The 20602-nt window shown below is 36.6% G+C and overlaps 1 protein-coding gene across 1 annotated transcript in view; it reads right to left on the bottom strand.

The window, feature by feature from the left end:
* LOC140234117 (uncharacterized) overlaps nt 1-13207 on the bottom strand; it is a 33472-nt gene extending 20265 nt beyond the window's left edge. Inside the window, exons 1-9 of the mRNA XM_072314191.1 lie at nt 12882-13207; nt 6967-7187; nt 6058-6208; nt 5190-5351; nt 4469-4578; nt 3889-4011; nt 2347-2438; nt 1503-1629; nt 722-799 (exon numbers count right to left, since the gene is read on the bottom strand). Of these exons, the coding sequence (XP_072170292.1) occupies nt 722-799; nt 1503-1629; nt 2347-2438; nt 3889-4011; nt 4469-4578; nt 5190-5351; nt 6058-6208; nt 6967-7187; nt 12882-13179 (1362 nt within the window). The 5' untranslated portion in view covers nt 13180-13207. The remainder of the gene's footprint in view (nt 1-721; nt 800-1502; nt 1630-2346; nt 2439-3888; nt 4012-4468; nt 4579-5189; nt 5352-6057; nt 6209-6966; nt 7188-12881) is intronic.
* Nucleotides 13208-20602: the final 7395 nt, after the last annotated feature.

Genomic DNA, 20602 nt, shown 5'->3' with positions numbered 1-20602 from the left:
TGTAATCACATGCACGCGTGGACAAAGCATTCCCCAAACGCTGCAACTGGTGTCTCCGAAAGCCGAATTATGTAAATGTGTGCGACGCACAAGCCAATTGCATGTGAGACCTTGCGCCGTAGCAACGCTGGGGATATTGGCGCGGCGTTCGAAAGAAGCTCGAAACTGACGAGTGCGATCCAACATAGGGTGCTTAAAATTCCATTTTCGATAGGAAAAACGTAGTCTTATGCTATGAAATTTAGTGTAGATGTAGAAAACATATCAAATATACGATTTCTGCAAAAAAGTCAAATCGACAAAAATAATGGTACAGATCTTTGTACCCCGACTAGGAGGAAATTTGCTCTTGCGACTTTTGCCTGAAACCGTTGTCGCGGGTCACATATGGTTCTTATTACAGTCCTCCACTCAACATTGATTTGTTAATATCATTATCATCATGAATTGAGGAGCTTTGAATAAGCAAAATCATTATAATATTAGAAATAACCAAGAAATATTATTTTCTTTATCACAAACCAGACTGAAGACAAAGGACTTGTTTGAATGTAGAATCAGCTTACCAGCACAAATAAAGTAAGAATGAATACAAAGAAATGCTCTCTAAGGATATCTTAAAAGAGAATACAAGAAAAGTAGCACACATGTATCTCATAATCATGATGCAAGAATGAACACACATTGTAGTATACAAATAAGTCATTAGTATTGGACTTACCATGAATAAGTTCTTTGAGTCATTGAATTCTTTCAGCTCCAATGCTATCTGGTAAACTGTAAGAGCAACACCACAGATCTAGGAAGAAAGCCAACAACAGCAGCAAAATATACATGTATATGAACAATGATATATCTCAATCGAAAATCCAAATGGTCTTCATTACACTGAAAAGATCATTTACCAAATTTGTCTATTCCTAGAGAAAGAAAGAGAATCATGAATGTACAGACTGCTACTAAAAGTGCTAGGAAATGGTAAAAAAAAGTTTGAGGAAAGGTCTCCACATCCCTTAAACCCTCCCCCTTCAGATGACAGAAATTTGTTTGTTTTTTGAAATCATGATTATAATCTCTATTCTGAATTATAATCTCTATTAAAAAAATTCTGATTGCAATCAAGATATTTCTCACATCTGAGAGCAAATTATTGAAACAATAATACTAGAATCTTGATTAGGAGATCAAGGTCCATAAAGTGTTATCAATCTTGAGTTGCTCGATTTATAGTGAGCATTTACCATCTGAAAGACTCCATGTCCAAAACATGAAAGAGGTGGAGCTAGCTTGACCCTATATTTACTCATGCCCACAGAGCGTACCAAACGTAATGTAATCGGCAGATTGTGATTATGATTCAAAAACATATTACAAGAGAGATTTTTTCTATCATCTGAAGAGTTCTTAGAAACTCTACAGCTGTTTTGGCAGACAAGACATCTAATATTACTTGAATGTATGCATAACTTTATGGAATGAAAACAAGTAATACAAAGTTCTACCTCAAGGACGAGCCTCCAAATGTCCTCTGGGAAGCTGTACTCAAAGGGATTCTCTAGACTCACTCCAAGGATACTCCACATTAAGATGAAGATGAGATTGAAGATCATTTGTTTGATAGCCCCACGTCTGTAGCCATGTAATGAAAATAGATCAGCAACTGTTAAACAAGATATATTCTCACATACATTATTGTGTGATATTCACTCTGAGACCCCATTAGCACAATTGTAGCAATGGACAATACAGTTGCCATGGAAAATATTAATGTAATGACTTTGTTATGAATAGTCAGTTTGATATAAATAACTCAGCTACAACAATGAACACCTTGAACACAAGAGTTCTGACAGGCCTGTTAGGATTGATGATGTTGTAAAAATGACCAGAGTACAGACAATAAAACACAAATCTATATCATGTATGTAGTGATAAAAACAACAAACATCAAATATGTTTTCAACACATCAACTTATACCACTGACCAAAATAAGTTGATTATAGTAAAGTATACAGATTTGATGTACACTCAACAAAGCTACACTAGTACATTACATAAGTATGTACATTAGCTCAAATTGCCTATAAAGTCAGAAAAATACTCAATCTCTTAGCAGGGACTGTTAAACGTTTTTACTTTGTTTTGTTGTTGTTGTTTGTTGTTGTTGTGGTTGTTGTTTTTTGGGTGGGAGGGGCTGTTGGTGCCCCCACCCCCACCCCAAGAAACTACCCCTTTGAGAAAATCTCTCTGACAGAGAAGTACATGCTTCCGCATTTACAACCAGTCTAATGTTTATTATACACCACTTTCCCATTTACAACCAGTATAATGTTTATTATACTTACTTTCCAAATTTGTCCCATTTGACTTCAACAAGCTGTCTACAGACTGGGTGCATAATCAGATCCAACTGGTTGTACATCACAATATTCTGGAGCTGCAGAAGTACAAAGAATGAACACCACTTAGTTCAAATACCATAGGTACTGCTACACATGTTTCACTCAGCATGGTGATAAGTTTTGCTAGCACCTGTGCATGACTGGGTGCTAATGAATCACACTGAAAATAGGTTCTGAAGCTTAGGGAAGTCAAGAATTTGATACAAGAGTTAACCCTAACTAGGCCGGGCTATTTAGGTAGTTGATAGAGCCGGGGGGGGGGGGGGGGGGGGGGGGGGGGCCTCCCAGGCCCCCCCTCCAGATCTCGGCCGTCGACCGCGCGATCGCGACGAAAAATTGGCACACACATTGCCTATTATGTAATCTAAAATACCATGAAGTTAATTTTTCAAAAAATTATCATTTATGCTAGATTATGCTAATTTATGCATAATGATGCATGAAATCAGACTATTCGGTATAAATCACAAAATAAAGCTCAAAACAGGCACATTTTTTGTGTAAATATTCTTTTTAGTGTCCTTAGCAAATGCAATGAAAAAAAATTGTGATATCAGAAAAAATTCTTAAGTATTTTATTGTTTTTTTGAATTTCTTATGTATTTCTTTGTTTTTCGACTTTATGTTTTTCATTGTTTTTTCGATGAAATTTGTTCGCGACATCGCTCCAAACAAGAAAATATGTTATTCATTGATTTTAATCAATAAAACACCAAAATAATTATGCTTTTATGAAATTTGCCTGCAAGCACAGTTTGCATTGAAATTGCACACGAATTCACGTTTTTGAGCAATTTTTGGTCTGACATGCATGTACATATTTATGCGTAACTTCGGAACCGCACGCCCGGGCATCGCAAATTTGGTGTCAAAAGATGCGCGAGACTCGAAAGAAAAAAGTCACGAAACGTCGCGGTGATAGCTTTTTGCGACTGCGATACATCGCGCTTAACGTTGCGATTTCGGTGAAAGATATGCATTAGAAAACTTTCTGAGGACGCTCATGAATAGTTGTTTATTTATCACTTTATAATACTTCATGCAAGACAACACAGTAAATCCATTTTCTTTTTCTTCATGACTTTATGACCTTATGACTTAATGCCAATGATGATTGGTTCCCCTTTTTTCTTTTTCATTTCTTTATCTTTGCTTCACAGTAACTATGCCAATTTGCACAAGGCACAAGACACTGAGCATAATAATTCAGCTTTTGAAAATGGAAATGGACAGGAAAATGAGGGGGGAAAGAAGTCGAGGAAAGTAGTGAAAATAAGTGGAAGTGAAATAGAGTAAGATAAAGTCACACAAAGTGACATGAAATAAAAAATGAAATTGAAATGAAACGAAATGAAATGAAGTGAAGTGAAGTGAAATGAAATGAAACGAAGTGAACAAAACAAAATGAAACAAAACAAAACAAAATGAAACAAAGCAAAACGAAATGAAACAAAGTGAAATGAAATAAAGGTATCCAGGGCTCACCACTGTCCTGGCAGGAACCTCCACACTCTCATCGACAGGAAGTGGTTCCAAGAGATGCAGGTCATAGTACTGCTTGCGGTTGGCTCGGTCATAGCGATACAGCTGGTTCAGTCCTTCTTTGGCCTATCATGCAAACACAGAGAAGACACACAGGAAACAGGAAGAGAAAAAAGAGAAAGTTTAGAACAAGTATTATTTCACTTGCATGTGTTGTGATTGAAACTGGGCAGGATGTGTGGTGTAGATTACATTCAAGGAAGAATACTCGAGAATTTTTTTTTTTTTTCTTTTCATAAGATGCTCATCTAGGACATCACTTCGGTGTAGATTTCAGAAGGAACAGAAATCAATGCAGTTGTACACAATATCCAAGCATGGTTTTTCACTGTAAGGAATATACCACAGTGAGTCAGAAAAAGACCATAGTTACAAGATTTATTCTATACATCAAAGTGGACCCATTCAAATAACAGTTTGTTTGCTAACTCATACACAGTAAGTAGTGCAATTTTACTACTCTTAAAATGACTACATTTGCAATGTTGAGGTCTTGTCAAAGCTGCCACGACCATTGATTTACCACTGCAGGCATTTTGTTGACCATAATCTGAAGGGCTGTGTGTCCAGTCCGATCCATGTCACATGCCCTGGCCCCTAGCTCCAATAACAAGTGAGCCGTCTCACTTCGATCTGTGTATGGAGGAGACAATATATTGTATTACATATCACATACAGTGCACTTCCATAATAACAAACACAAAATTCTAGTTACAACGAAATAAAAATTTAGACCGAAACGTTACCCACACTATGTAATTTTATCATTTCTTTGTTCAGTTATAGCAAATTTTGATATAATGAAAGAAAATTGCAGGTCCCGAGGACTTTGTTATAATGGGAGTCCACTGTAATTGGGTGAAAGAGTGGTACGTAACGCTGCATGACAATCTTCTGTTCCTCATCAAATGTTACCTCAGCTTCATATTATATCAAGATTCAGTTGATTGTGAATAGACTGATATCAGTTGTAGAGTCAACAGATAGCTGTGAATCTAGGCAACTGACAATCACTTTAGATATTTTACATAATATGCGGCCTGGGACACAACATTACAAACAAGTTTGCCATGTCATCAAAACGTCTGCACTACAGTCATTTTGCATTTATTATTCAGTTTCATACACAGCTAGAATGTGTCATTTCAATACACACAGATGACCATTCTTTCTTCTTTTGAGTCTTTTAGATCATCTTTGTGTATTTTACACAATATCATTACGATTGCAAAAGTAAGACTGACCCAACTCTGCAGCTACCAGGAGCGGGGTGCGCCCCTTGTAGTCTCTCTCATGCATCTTTGCCCCCTTCTTGAGGAGCAGGCGGAGAGCATTGCAGGCGTCATTCCTGGCTGCATAGTGAAGGGGGGTCTGCTTCTCACCCTCAGTCAGAGACTCAATGTTAGCTGGGAGGATAAACAATGACAGTGATGATGATGACATCCACAGAAAATAATGATGCAACGATCACAGTAATGATGTCATTGATGGCAACAGTCAAAGTGACATTGATAATGATGTTTATATAAGCATATGGGCTATGATAATACAAAGTATGGTAGTACTGAAGGTACTTTATGATATTACATGATGGCCGTGGTGATGAGAGTGATTAGCATTATAAAGACAATGACTATGATGGTGAGGAATCAATGATACTGCTGCTGATACTAGTAGTAAAATGTAATAGGTACAAATACCTGTGCACATAACTTTGTACACCTTACCTCTAATCAGTATCACTGTTATGAGACACTCAATAACTCTGCTATCATCATATGTTGGTTTGTCCACTTGAGGTTGGACTTTGGTCGGCAAGGTTTGGACAAATGTTCTAAATTCTTTAGTCAGACAGGCAGATGCTCAAAAAAAAAAAATAATCATAATAATTGGAATTTTAACAAATAGTCATGAAACTGTGCACATGGTCTGTTTTCTTTTGTTTGTGTTTCAGTATTATCAGATGGGAATGTAAAGAAAATAGCATCATATCAATTCTTTTCTTAAATCATTAATCTTCACTTTGAACAAGTCCATCAATTATTACATCACTTATTTCCCATATTAAAGCTAAATAAGGGGATTTGTATGGCAGCGTGAAATCAGTCTCACCTCCATTATCAAGTAGAACAGCAATCATTTCTGGGAAGTCAACTGCTGCTGCAATGTGGAGAGGTGTCCTGCCAAACATGTCTGCCTGATTAACATCAGCACCCTTCAGAATGATGAACACTGCGATGTCTGGATCCCATGTCCTAGCAACCTGTCAAGATTATCATCAGGCAGTCTCTACATTATATCAGGGCAATTATTTCTCAGAGGAAAATCAACTAAAGATGATTACTTTCCTTTTATATGACCAAACAAACTCCCATGCTTTAAGCTTGGTGTGTACTTGTTTGTTGGAAAAATTCTTCTATTATGCAAATTAAGGCAATTATGACTCTGTTGACAACATCAATGTACACATTATAATATGCATAGAAGCAATGTACACACTGTATCAGTGGTATTAACTTATTCTGCTACAGTACAAGGTATGTCATCAATGCAAATTTAAATTTTGCAAACAATTGCCTACCTCATGTCTAGTGATGCATATCACTATGTTTGAATATAGACTGAAAGATCAGTTACCGTCGGTATGGAAAATAGTCCTGAACTGAAATCTTACAAAATCTGGAAAACATAACACAGAAAAAATGTGAAGTTGAAGAAAGGATGAAGTACAAGTACTAATAATTTTTGTGAATTTCACGAATCACAGTTGGATCATGAATTTAACAACACGCGAATACCGTATGTCTCTTTGTGCTTGGGTAATAGTGCATATAATATGTTAGTGTCAGAGTCAATTCGCGTAAACAACATCTCACGAAAATGTCTATGACCTCCTCATTCGCGAAAATGTACAGTATCTGTATGCAAAACTAAGAGTGTATACAGTTACCATTAGCAGCCCACTACAATGATCAATGGACAATACCACAGGAAGCTGAATTATTTTGGGCTGGCTCTCACCTCATGTAGAGCAGTCTGACCATACTTGTCTGTACAGTTGATATTGGCTCCACGATTCAAGATCAATTCCAGGTACTCCAGGTCAATTTTGACACTGGGGTCTTCCGAGGTTGCCAGGTGACCAAAATAACCAATCAGCTCTGCATTGGCAACGTTAGGACTCAAAGGCTCTGGAGAGATACTGGCGTCAATGCCTTTCACTAAGGTATTTTTTTTAATGCCTGTATTTTAATAAGAAAGTGGAAAAAAAAAGGAGAATGAAATATTACTGAGCATGATCAAAGTGAAATTTTTGCAAGATTATGAAATACAATATATGTAGCCATACATTAAAAGAAGTTGGATCACTAACATATACACATTGTGTATTAAGTACATACAATGTATGTACAAGTGTATGTACTGCATATTTACAGGATAACATTACATGTATTCAATGGTTTAATGACCTTCTTGTTTTATGGCTAAAAGTGATTGCTGAAGTCATCTCTGTGCATAAATTGCACAGTGTCCAGATGTCACTGTGTCTCATACAGCTGCACACTGACATTCTCACCTGGTTAGCAATTTAAAATAAAACATGATACAATAAATTATAAATATACACATATATATAACAAAGCATAGGAATAATTTGTTGGTCAACTCTATAGATCTCCCTGAGAAAATGGTGAGAAATGTCCCACACAAACCATGATGTGCCACATTGCATGTAGAAGAGAAGCTGGAACCAGGCATTTTGAACAATTAAATGTACAAATTTTAGTGTGTTTTCCCATAGAATGGTTAAAGAGATGAAGTGAAAATTTTGACATACTGTGCAATGCAGGGGTCGCACTTAACTTTTTTTTAACTAGCCAGGCGAACTACTTAGAATCAATTTTTACACTAAAGCAATATTTTGGCTAGCCAGACAGACTAGTAACTTCAGAATTTTTCAATTTTTAGCTAGTCCGACGTGATTTTGGGTGGCCAATGGCCAGCGGACCATCGCCAATTTCGAACCCTGCAATGCCAAATAGTTGACATGTTGAGTACATCAGTCTACCAATATATAGGAAAGTGTTTCATTACAAGCAGTTTTTGTGTTCCTTCTTTCTTCTTTCTGAACAGGTTTTATCAATATCATTAGAGACTAGACAAAAACAAACTGTGGATGCGCTAAAACATACGTACAGTACATTGTACGTACATGGTAGAAAGTGTGAAAAGTATGAATACAAAAAGTATTTACCTGCAAGTGTGTACACTTTTTTTCATATGACAAAAGGATTTGTTTTTTGACATCATGGTCAGAATGACTGCATAAAATTTTGTAGGATCAGCACACAATAAAGTACAACGTACAAGTAACCTTTACAGTGTGTTTCTGTCTGAAATATATGATTTTTAAAAATCTCCAACTTTTCATTCAACAAAAAAGAAATATAATGTTGTAGATTTCATTTATACAGTTTTGTATGTTGATCAACAGAGACACCATACTGTATCTTGGACTGTAATTCTAATTGATTTGCTTCACTTTCATTTTATTCTTCAATCCAACTTGCCAACAATAAAAAAAAAAAAAAAACTTTATTGGTACTTGTGTTCACTGTTGACCATCAGCTGTGTCAATACCAATGTATGCTCTATGATGAAATTCTGCTTGAAGAGCAACACATTGGCAAGAAGTGACATGCTGTAGAAAACTTTGCACCATTACAGGCATTAGAGTTAGCATTTCCAGATTGAAGTTGAATGTTAGTTTTGTACTGTGTCCCAGATACAAGCATGAGTGTACAACATTTACAATGTACAATGTATGAGTGCAGATCAAACACAGAGTGAAAAAAAAAAAAAAATAAGGACACAAGTAGCAAGAAGCCCATGATACACCGATTACAACCCTCTGGACAAATGAGCATTGTGACCATCCCACACTGACCCACCAAATGCCATTCAGATTTATTGTCTTACATGTACATTGTACTTTGTCCTGACATTGGAATGGACCAATTCTTAGCATAAAACATAAAGTTACAAAATCTAACAAGGAAAAGTAGAAATTACGCGGTGCGTAACATATGTCCCCGCCGGAAGTAGCATTTTGTAACAAAATGTGCAATATAGGTAAAAAATCAAGGTCAAAGGTCAAAGAAGTCAAAGGTCAAAATTCTGTGTAGAAGTTTTGAAGCCCTCACCTAGTGCTATCACATAAAGCAAACGGAATCGAAATTGGGTTAGAAATGGCGAAGGAGTAGCATTTTGTAGCCAATGTACAAAATAGGTCAAAAATCAAGGTCAAAGGTCAAAGAAGACAAAGGTCAAAATTCTGTGTAGAAGTTTTGAAGCCCTCACCTAGTGCTATCACATAAAGCAAACGGAATCGAAATCGGGTTAGAAATGGCGAAGGAGTAGCATTCTGTAGCAAAATGCACAATATAGGTCAAAAATCAAGGTCAAAGGTCAAAGAAGTCAAAGGTCAAAATTCTGTGTAGAAGTTTTGAAGCCCTCAACTAGTGCCATCATATAAAGCAAACGGAATCGAAATCGGGTTAAAAATGGCGAAGGAGTAGCATTTCGTAGCAACATGTACAATATAGGTCAAAAATCAAGGTCAAAGGTCAAAGAAGTCAAAGGTCAAAATTCTGTGTAGAAGTTTTGAAGCCCTCACCTAGTGCTATCACATAAAGCAAACGGAATCAAAATCGGGTTAGAAATGGCGAAGGAGTAGCATTTTGTAGCAAAATGTACAATATAGGTCAAAAAATCAAGGTCAAAGGTCAAAGAAGTCAAAGGTCAAAATTCTGTGTAGAAGTTTTGAAGCCCTCACCTAGTGCCATCACATAAAGCAAACGGAATCGAAATCGGGTTAGAAATGGCGAAGGAGTAGCATTTTGTAGCAAAATGTACAATATAGGTCAAAGGTCAAGGTCAAAGGTCACGACTGAAATTCTGTGTACAAGTTTCAAAGCTCCCATGTAGTGCTATCATATAAAGCAAACAGAATCAAAATTGGCTCATAAATGACAGAGAAGTAGCAAATTGAAGATTTTGATCACACACGGACGCACACACGGACACACGGACGGACACACGGACGGACACACGGACGGACGGACACACGGACACACACACGTACGGAGCCCGTTTCATAGTCCCCTGCTCGAACTCGTTCGGCGGGGACAATAAACATTGAAAGCCTCTGAGCTATTATGCCACCATGGGAATGAGTCTGCAAAAAAACAAAAAAAAAAAAAAAACATCTCATGTGTAAACTCAGTACAGAAATTGTCAATAGGAGGGGGTTCATGGTTCTCATGATAATTTACTAATTTAAGAATGAGCAAAGGTCCAAAAGAACCCTGCATAAACCATGAAAATCCACATCTTTTAAGACTGACCTTCCTCACAAGGTGGAACACAGACCAATTCAGTGCTCAGCACAGACTTTACACTTAAAGGCATATTTTGACTAATCAAGGTGTTTCAACTTTTTGGCCAAGTTAGAAGTAATGTGCATTTGGTGGGTTTGTGGCAGGCAGTTGCAAGTGTGGACAGTGCAAAACTGTACTGAAAATAATGGAATACACTGTAGTTAGATTACCCATGGTTATGCCATCAATTGGTTCAAATATACAGTATATCACAATGAACATGGCTCTTGTCACCATCACAGATACACTGCATTACTCACTCTGTTCTATCAGTCCTATTCCACTAGTGGATTTTCTTTTTTTTAAGTCCAGGTGAAACATGCATTTATAACCTTTATGCCCAATTGTGAAATTAGTAGCTTGTTCCCCATGACGTTTCAAACCATGCAGTGAAAAACAAACTTTATCAAACAAATCAATATAACTAATCCACAAACAGGTCCATAAGCTCCCTATAGTGCTTTGCAAATGGCTTTATAAGGACATTCAAAGTTATTCATCAAGATAACTTATTCTTTTTGTACCGTAAGACTGAATAAAAATACTCACCACAGACAAGATTTGGGAATTGTTGGAAAAGAGTAGTTGGAGACATACAGTGTTGTGACATAGTCACAGAAGTATGGAAGAAACAATACTATTAGCTTCAGAATAGGGAATAGAAATACAGTACATTGTGTATTGTAAGTGTGGAAATACAATATGATAACTACATAGATAGCTCGGATATTAAGACACATCAAAAATTAGTGTTTTGCACATAGCATTAAGAAGTACAAATGCAAGATAACTAGTGTACAAGTGTATTTTGGAAGAAGGTCATTGAACTTCTATGCAAATGAAATCTTATTATGCTACAAATCAGGAGGCCTATTAGGGCCTCTTCAAAACCTTTTTCACACATGATGTTTTCAGCAACAAAACAATTCAAAAAGAGTTTTTTAATACAAAATAATTGAGAAATATCAAATAAATGCTTGGTTTATGCAAGATCATTGTTTTCATTGTTCTTGGTATTTACAGTGTAATCTCTACCCTGTGAAATATACTGTATATTGCCTGCAGATGTACATGTACTTACATCCTTGTACAATTATGTAGTAGCTCCAGAAATAATAATTTTATGCATTGGTATCCAGGTAAATATCGCTTTCAGATATGAAATGAACATTGAAATCATGTCATCTGATTCTGCATTGGAACATGAGAACACAAAGCTGGTGTGGCAATTGTGTTCATCACTGTTTGTGATGCTTTGACTGGGGTTACAAACAATGTATGTAGGACTTTGCCCTTTGCTAAATTGTTTATGCAGTAATGGAACGATTTTAGTGTATGGGGTGACTGTTAGATTAAAATTTATCACTTTCTTTCATGCATTTAAATGGAATGCCACTCAGAATAATAAAGTCATACATGTATGCATGTACATGTACATGTGTACAATGTACATTGTATGTTGTGCAATGTTCACACTCACACTGTGCAGAAATTATGGGCCAAAAGCGAACAGTACAGGTACCGTATATCATGGCTACTCAGAATGTTGTTGAGTTTACTGGTATACCAAAATGTGTTTTATTCCTTAGCTGAATTTATGCACAATGTACATTGTCGGGTGCCCGTGCATTGGCCGCTAACGGAATACAATTTGTATTGCGTTAGCGGCCAATGCACGGGCACCCGATGACATGTAGGTAGGCCTACTGTATGCACCGTGCAGCTTGTTAATAATGTTAGTGTGAGATATCACAGCATCCTTTCAGAAACATACCCTCCTGAAGACCTGTTGCAGCAAAATTTGGGCCAAAACAAAGGATAATCCCATGAACAGAGCATTCAGTGTATAACACACATAGCACACCTATACAACTATACATTTTTGTATGAATTGCATATTTATTTTTGTCACTGAATACTGACTTGTGTTTTCATACTTGAATTTGCCTTCTCTTTATTCATTTTTAATAACATCTACCAGACTTGTTTAATTACAAAATGATAAAATGTAAAGCTTGTCAGCTGGTGCCATACTTAAAGAATTGAGTTTCATTAACATCCAGTCAGACAAAGAAATCATGACATCAAATTGGCCAATCTCACAATTACTGGAAAAGTGGATATTTTCGCGTGACTAATTTTTCGCGCTTGGCCGGGTCGGAAGAGTTTCGCGTGTTTTTAATTCCGTGGAATCAAGACATCACACACAGGCACATATGGCAAGCAAAAATATTCGCGTGCTTTTATTTTCGCGCTAATTTCTGGTTGCGCGAAATGCGCGAAAATTTGAACACCGCGAAAATTTCCACTTTTACAGTACAGTATCAAAGTTGTGGGATCTCTACTTGTATTATATATACACACATTGCAAACATTTCTTCTTCTTCTTTTTTGATGATCAGATTATATCTATCAGAGAGAAAGAATTCAACTGTTGATTAAACGAGGTCAGTAAAAATGGATAGGAGACAGCCTGAGATAAACAGACTTACTCACCTGATGTGCCGGTCAATATTGTTCTACGACCACAGCGTAAATGTTTGAACCTCTCGACTCCTTTCTTGACATTCCTATAAAGACTGACGACATCAGCGGCTACATTGTGTACACTCATCTTCACTTCTTCCTCTTCGCCCTTCGTCTCTTGGTCAAGCAGCTTCTGGTCAACCAGCTTCTCATGGTCACTGCCCTTGTCCACAGCAACGTTTGTCAGTGGGAAGACTTTCCCCACCTTACCATTCCTCTTTTTCTTCTTCCTAGTCCTGGTCTGACTGTCATCTGCTGATGAACTCATCCTTGAAGTGTGTAGCCTCCTCTCTCAGTCATTCCATCACCTATGATACATGATAACATGATACATGTTTGATATGAAAAAATCTTTAACCAACTGAAGACGAGTCCCAAGTATACACGTACTCGGGCAGATGTCTACGATGGCCCTATATGGGAAATGCATGTTAAAGCAAAATCAGTCTGTTCTCAATGGGTTAACTATTTTATAGTTTGTGTACACTGTAATTACGACGCAATGTAAGTGGAGTCTTAGAGATTCTTATAAAGATTTTTATTTTTATTTCACCTTTTGCTTTACACCAACAGGAATACGTCAACAGGGATAGCGAAATTTTTCTGTGAGGGTGTACCGGTACAAAGTGTACTTGCACATTGCACAAAATGTACAAGCACACTGGTTATCCTGGGCCGGGTTAGGGGGCTAGGCCTTAGGCTTGTGCGCATTATATGGATATAATCTACATTGGATATTGGGTATCATTGCAAGTAGATCACACTTGTGCTGTGGCTGGTATTGACTATAATACATTGTACAGCACAAGCCCATTCCATTACTGTGCCTGTGGTTGTGAAGAGGTGCCTTCACTTGACACTCTTTGTCTCGACCTGCTGCCACTGACAAGACAAAGTGGTAGTGGTACAGCAGGTGGTAGGAAACAATTTGTATTAAATTAGAACTAGAGTCTATATTTTACAACCTAGCAAAATTTTATAAACAAATGTCCTGACTAAATAACAGCACTCAGCAGGGCTGAACCGCTACGCTAGCGTTAGATCTATAACGTTAGATGGAAAGATTCTACTAGGTTTTAGGGTCTAAAACTAAGTAGAGAAATGAATCTAATAGATTTAAAAATGTAAGAAACGAATCTAATACGACTTAACCCGTTGAGGACGGTTTGATTTTGCTATAACACGCATTTCCCATAGACACCTGCACGAGCATACTCGGGACTCGTCCTCAACGAGAAAAGCAAATCTGAGCAAACACATTTGACTTCGAGGTCTTATTGCTGAGCGATGCACCAATGTCAAGTACTGGGACTACAGTTAGTAATACAGTGTCAGTAGCTGTACAGACAGTGTACTTCGTGCATATCGCTGAGCGCACACCAAAAATCAGCGTTCGCGTTACCTGCTAAATGTAGTTCATTTTATAGGGACTAAGGGACTAGATCTAGACCAAAACTTATTTGAATTTGTAAAACCAATGCATCAAGTTCTAAACGTCTGTAATTTCTTCATACCTGTATAGCGTAAGTTGCAACTTCTGCTTTTCTCTCGAAAGACGATCGTCACTGCAGGGTAATACCACCACACACGCGAGTGAAGCCTGGGTCTTCGTGTCGCATTCCCAGCCCCACCACTGCACTCTATCTACCACCTATTAACATCGGAGGACCTTGCCTACTACCCAATGTACTAGTATACTGCATACTCAGTAGGCCTATGCCGCAATCCCGAGCGAGGACGGTACGGCAAAGTTGTAGCAGGTGCATGAGCTGAATAGAGCGTCGTATCCATAGAAACGGCACCCCTGATGCCTGAATGGTTTCGCTGTTCCGTGCGCCGCGTGGACACTGTACGGTTGTACGGCGGGTTTGAGACGAAGTTGACGCAGGGAAATGTACAATTTATTTTCAATTTTGACCGGTTTGTCAAAACGTATCCGGCAGTTAGGGAAATCATTTACTCAACGGTATTACGTATATTTATGGTAGATGGTAGATATGTAAACTCAGAAGCAAAACTGTGCATGAACCTTTATTTTTACTATTTTCATTTTCTTGTAAACCGCTTGACAGATTTCTTATTGTAACTTTTCTCCCATGATAAAAGAACACTTGATTTGCCTCTTTCAAAAGACATGGGAATAACAATTAAGTCGCGGGAATTTTTTTTGCAGTTTTTTTAAAAATTATCTTTATTTCCTTTATCGTTCTAAGCATGTGACATCACAAACTGTAGCAGTCCTACTATAGTCTATAACTCATCCAGCAATGGCGGCAGTATAACTTCATAAATTCATAACTTTTGAACGAATTTTCAGATTTCCATGAAACTTTCACTGATGTGTGTTCTACTAACATAGCTAAATTCACTCCCCTGATTCACTTACACTATGGTTTATAGTCATATGTTTAAACTTGTCCTTTCAGGATCAGGCGTATTTGCGCCGCCTTCCGAATTACCTTCAGTTTCAGCTTCAGTTTCAGTTTCAGTTTATTCAAACCAAATCAAACATAACAAAAGTACAAGACATAACTGCAAAAATTCAGAATGATAGGTTTGGGACCCCAGTGAAGCACAGCTTTTGGTCGGGGCCCCTTTACACCATACACTACAGTATAATATGGCAAGGTGTAACATATTTACATGGAGTATAACATAGGAACAAATTATACAACATCATAGATGCAGACATACACGTACACCACCTCCCCCACACACAACACAAACACACACACGCATACACACATGCATGTACACTTCACACATGAGTATATTGTGGTCAATAGTGATGTCAAATGCTTTTGACAAATATAAAAATACACCAAGGCAGCATTTTCCATCATCAATTGCACTAATAATTGTATTTACTAAATTTAAAACACCCATACTAGTGGAGCAATTTTTACGAAAGCCAAATTGCTGGGGGATCAAAAAAATAAGCCATTCAGTCTTTCATAAACTATTTTCTCCAGAATCTTTGAGAATATTGGTAACAAGGCAATGGGTCTATAATTCTCAATGCATTTACGATCATTCTTTTTGTACATTGATGGAACTACTTCACATTTACGATAACACAAAACTTCCTCGAGGTTAATAATGATCAAGGCCTATATGTATATAATCTTTGTTTCAATAAACCATTATCAAATCAAATCAAATATCAGTACGTACAAATGTTTATATCTATGGTCCTCTTCTTACAATTCATAATTAGGGGGATGCACAACATCGCGGCGTTAAACTTCCAATGACTTTGCTCTTTAATTGGTATAATTAGTATTTGTGTATGCTTGTGTTTGCGGAGGGAGTTTGTTTCACGTAGAATTGATGAATTGAGCCAAATTAATCAAGCTGAAATTGACAAAATTAAATGAACTGTACATTTCTATACCATCGATTGTTTGTTATTTTTGATAATCTAAGCGAATAAGCATTCATACTATAGTACCCAGTCTCGTTGTCAGTTCTGAAACAATGCAATTCAAACATACCTAGTATTGATTATAAAGGAACATATACCACAAACTGACTATAAATGATATGTTACAGTTCATTTGTTGTAATAATAATAGTAATAATGATAATCATGATATTAATAATCATGATAATAATAAAAATATAATTATTATTATCATTATTATGATATTAATAATCATGATAATAATGATAATAATAATATAATAATAATCATTGTTATTATTATTATTATCATTATTATCATTATTATTATTATTATTATTATTATTTTTATATTATTATTATTATTATTATTATTATCATCATCATTATCATTATTAGTAGTATAGTAGTATTACTTTTTATCAGTATGTTACTAGTGTAATTATCATCATCGCTACCACGGACCACCACTTTCAGCTCTTGGAAGCAACCCTATAAAGCCCAAGGGGGCACCCCCTATAGCAGATATTTATTGGCCACTCCGTAGCCCTTAATCCAATTTCAACAGAATTGGTGACTTTTCCTAAAATCTTATTGCGAACATTTTGAAACTTACAACTGTGTCAGTCAGATTTTGCTTTTTTTTTCTGACCCAATTTCAATTAACGTCATTACAATGTATGAAATGGGCATTTCTTGGCTGAAATTTGCTGAAGAAACAAAATGGGAAGTAGTTATGGTCTTGAAATGTTTTTGGTATTGTTTCCTTTGTTTTTATGTGACAAAGGCATAAAGCATTTAATAGACATAATTGAAAACAACAGTGTTTTCCAAAGATTGCCCCTCTATTTTGTGTCATTTTGATTCCTTCATTCAAGTTATGCCTGTAATATCATTAATTTATCATATCATCAATCTGCAAACTCAAATTCCGATATTATGCAAATATGAAATGTGCTTTTATACATGTACCTATCCCATACATTTCGTCACAGGTCTCATAGTGTATTTCTTTATGTTGCTATGAATATGTGGTGACCTTGAGAAATTTCAACTATGGTTACAAATCATAACATTCTACTTGCTTAATATTTGTGGCAAATATGAAAATGATTGGTCTATGATAAGACATACTGCATGGGGATAAAGAATCTATACAGAAAAATCATTTCTTTATATTTTGGTAAATAGCGCCTTCCATGGGTAACTTTGATAAAATGCAAATGTACGGTCATAGAGTATGGGTTGCTCTACTCATGTGCTATCAAAATATTATGATAATACATGAAATATTTTATAAGTTACATGGTGGGGGTACAATGTGCCCCCCCCCCCCCCCCGGCTTGGGCTTGGAAAAAGAAAACAACAACTTGGGCTTGATAGCTTTAAGGATCTTGAAAAGGCCCTCCTACTTCACTCAAACTCTGCAATAAACTGATGCTGCAGACATGTGACTGTCCAAGGATTCGAAAATAAGGTAAAATGACAATTGAGTATATGAATATAAGAACGACCCAAGTCCAATTTTTGGCCAAATTCAGTTTGACATGGGAAATTGTAGCTTATGCATGGACTCATCTTGTGTATAAATGATAAATCCTAATTACCCCCGGAAGTGCCTGAAATAAATGAGTTAAATCTTATATGAATGTAAGAATGAAGGACTTGGGTCATTCTTACATTCATATTACAGCGCCCTCTCTCGTCCTTCTCTCATCTCTATAGCAGAATATCATGTACAAGTAGATGAATCAAAGAACGACCCAAGTCCATATGAATCAAAGAACGACCCAAGTCCATCACACAAAATGGCCTCTCCACAATTAATGTTAATGTTAATTGTCATAATAATATATGTTCTAATTTGTATATACAGTGTTGCCTTCCCATCACAGTTAAATAGAATATTATTGGACAAACAAAAAAGATATGAAGTTTTTTTTTAGTTTACTCGAAATGGTCTTCCATGGACTTGGGTCGTTCTTATATTCATATACTCAATTATATGTAGTACATGCTGTCATATCAGACACACACAACACGCGTTTACATTGTAGATTGGTGGTATGATGACATACAGATAGATAGATGATACATGGAAAATCAGGAGTATGAATAGAGACAACGTTAATGAAGATGTCCATATATCCACATCTCCATTTACTTTGTATCTATTCATATTCCTGATTTTCATGTTTGGTATACAGATAGATACACAGCTATGTGAATATAAAACTAGCTAGAGAGCCCGATAGATAGATAGATAGATAGATAGATAGATAGATAGATAGATAGATAGATAGATAGATAGACAGGTAGATAGACAGACAGATAGATAGATAGATAGATAGATAGATAGATAGATAGATAGATAAGTTACGAATAGACTGTATCAAAATATGAATGATTTATATATTGTTTACAGCATGCTGAATATGTTGTCAAAAATATTATATAACGTTTTATGCACCTGCACTTCTAATCCATGTTTATGGTTTTGCAAGGGAAGGTGCCATTCAATACAAACACCAGACTGTGAATTTCTCTGAACACGCTGAAGTTGTAACTTAAATTTTCTAACTCTGTGCAGTGCATGAAATACAGGTGAATATCATTACTCGTTTCTTTTTTAAGAGCTCACTGGAAAGTGTACGGTGACGTTGAGAGAATATGAATCTGATACTGTGTGATATAAAAGTTAATAGACATTTTGACTTTACGTTTGATAAACACAAGACATACAGAATGAAAGCACACTAAACGATAGTCTCTTTCACTAATTTATTTCGAACTTCAACGAAGTCCATGGTATACACTGTAGGAAAAGAACAATTAGAAGAAGATAGTAACGACATGTCTTTCAACTACCATCTTAAAAAAAAAGATTAATAAATATGGAGACCGAACAGGTGGTACCTATAGTGAATAGTGTTTGTTCTAGTTAGTGCATGATATGAAAAATGCCCATCCTCGGTTAAACCCTGACTGGATAAGGATTGCATTGGGACTGGTCTTCTTGTAGTTATTACACCATTTTTTTTTAGTCTCCATTATAGCTAACTGTACATTTCGTAAACGAACACATTATTGGTAAATAAAAGGTGTTAAGGTAAATTATCATTAAAAACAGCTCGCACTATATGTGTCATCAATTAGGGAGAATCTCCATTCACTGTGGGAAAAAAATGTGAAGCCAAAAGGGGCCTGATCTTTCGATCCTAGCAGAATTTTCGTCAGAGGCAAAATGACAAACAGGCAGGGAAAGCATAAGGACTTCACACAACAAGAACAGTCAGGGACGGACTAGGGACACAGAACAGGGAGGGTGGGAGGTCATGGGCAAGTAGCCCAACAGGTATCAAAGGGGGAGGATTAGCAAAGGATGGACAGACATAAGGCAGAGGAGGGTTATTGATGATCCCGAGGACAATGTGGGGGGGGGGGGGCAACCTTTGAAAGATAGGAGGAATAGGGGGCAACATCAAACAAGATGATCAGGAACAACAAAGGGATTAAAAAAGGACAAGGGTGGAATAGCAACAGCAATTGGGGGTGGAGGGGGGGGGGGAGCTGGACAAGCAGCGAGCCCTAATAAGGTGTACCAGGAGGATGCAACAAAATGAAAGTAAGAGTCAAACAACAAATGCAAGTTATCAAACATATCAAAGCATATACCAAAAAATTAAATGGAAAAAAAAACATTTGCAACAATCTATTCTAAGAAAATTTCATCCATTGCTTCCATGCACTATAACCAAGATAAACCAAAGTGTCCCATCATACATGTATCACATCTACGGCTATACAATCGATATTCTTCCTCTGCAGTTTTGTTTTATTTTCAAAGCACAGCATAATAATGTCAGTCGATATAATATGACCATATTATGTAATCTTTCTGCCTCTTTTAGAAGTTTTGCGTGCTTCATTCACACTAATAAGTAAATAATAATAGGTCCGTACACAAAACTACACACTGCCAGTATTATCAAGTTTAGTTCTTTCTTCGCCTATCTTTAGCATAAAATTGATGGCCACAGTTACAGTGACAACATACTGCGTAATCTTCCTTGGCTGATCCCGTTCCGAGAATTATAAAGAAGACTTGTGCCTGTGATATCTCCTTATTGTATGTGTCTGGGCATACTGTTAACTTATACCGTGGATTTTTTTAAAAGCAGCCAACACTACACATTTTTAATCTACCTACCTAGGAATAAAATACTTTTTTTAAGCAGACCAACACTACACACTTTTAATCAACCTCTCTAGGTAGAAAAGACTTTTTT

Source organism: Diadema setosum, chromosome 10 (genome assembly GCF_964275005.1).
Source record: "Diadema setosum chromosome 10, eeDiaSeto1, whole genome shotgun sequence".
In the NCBI taxonomy this organism is placed as follows: domain Eukaryota; kingdom Metazoa; phylum Echinodermata; class Echinoidea; order Diadematoida; family Diadematidae; genus Diadema; species Diadema setosum.
This window is presented reverse-complemented; position numbering and strand designations above follow the sequence as displayed.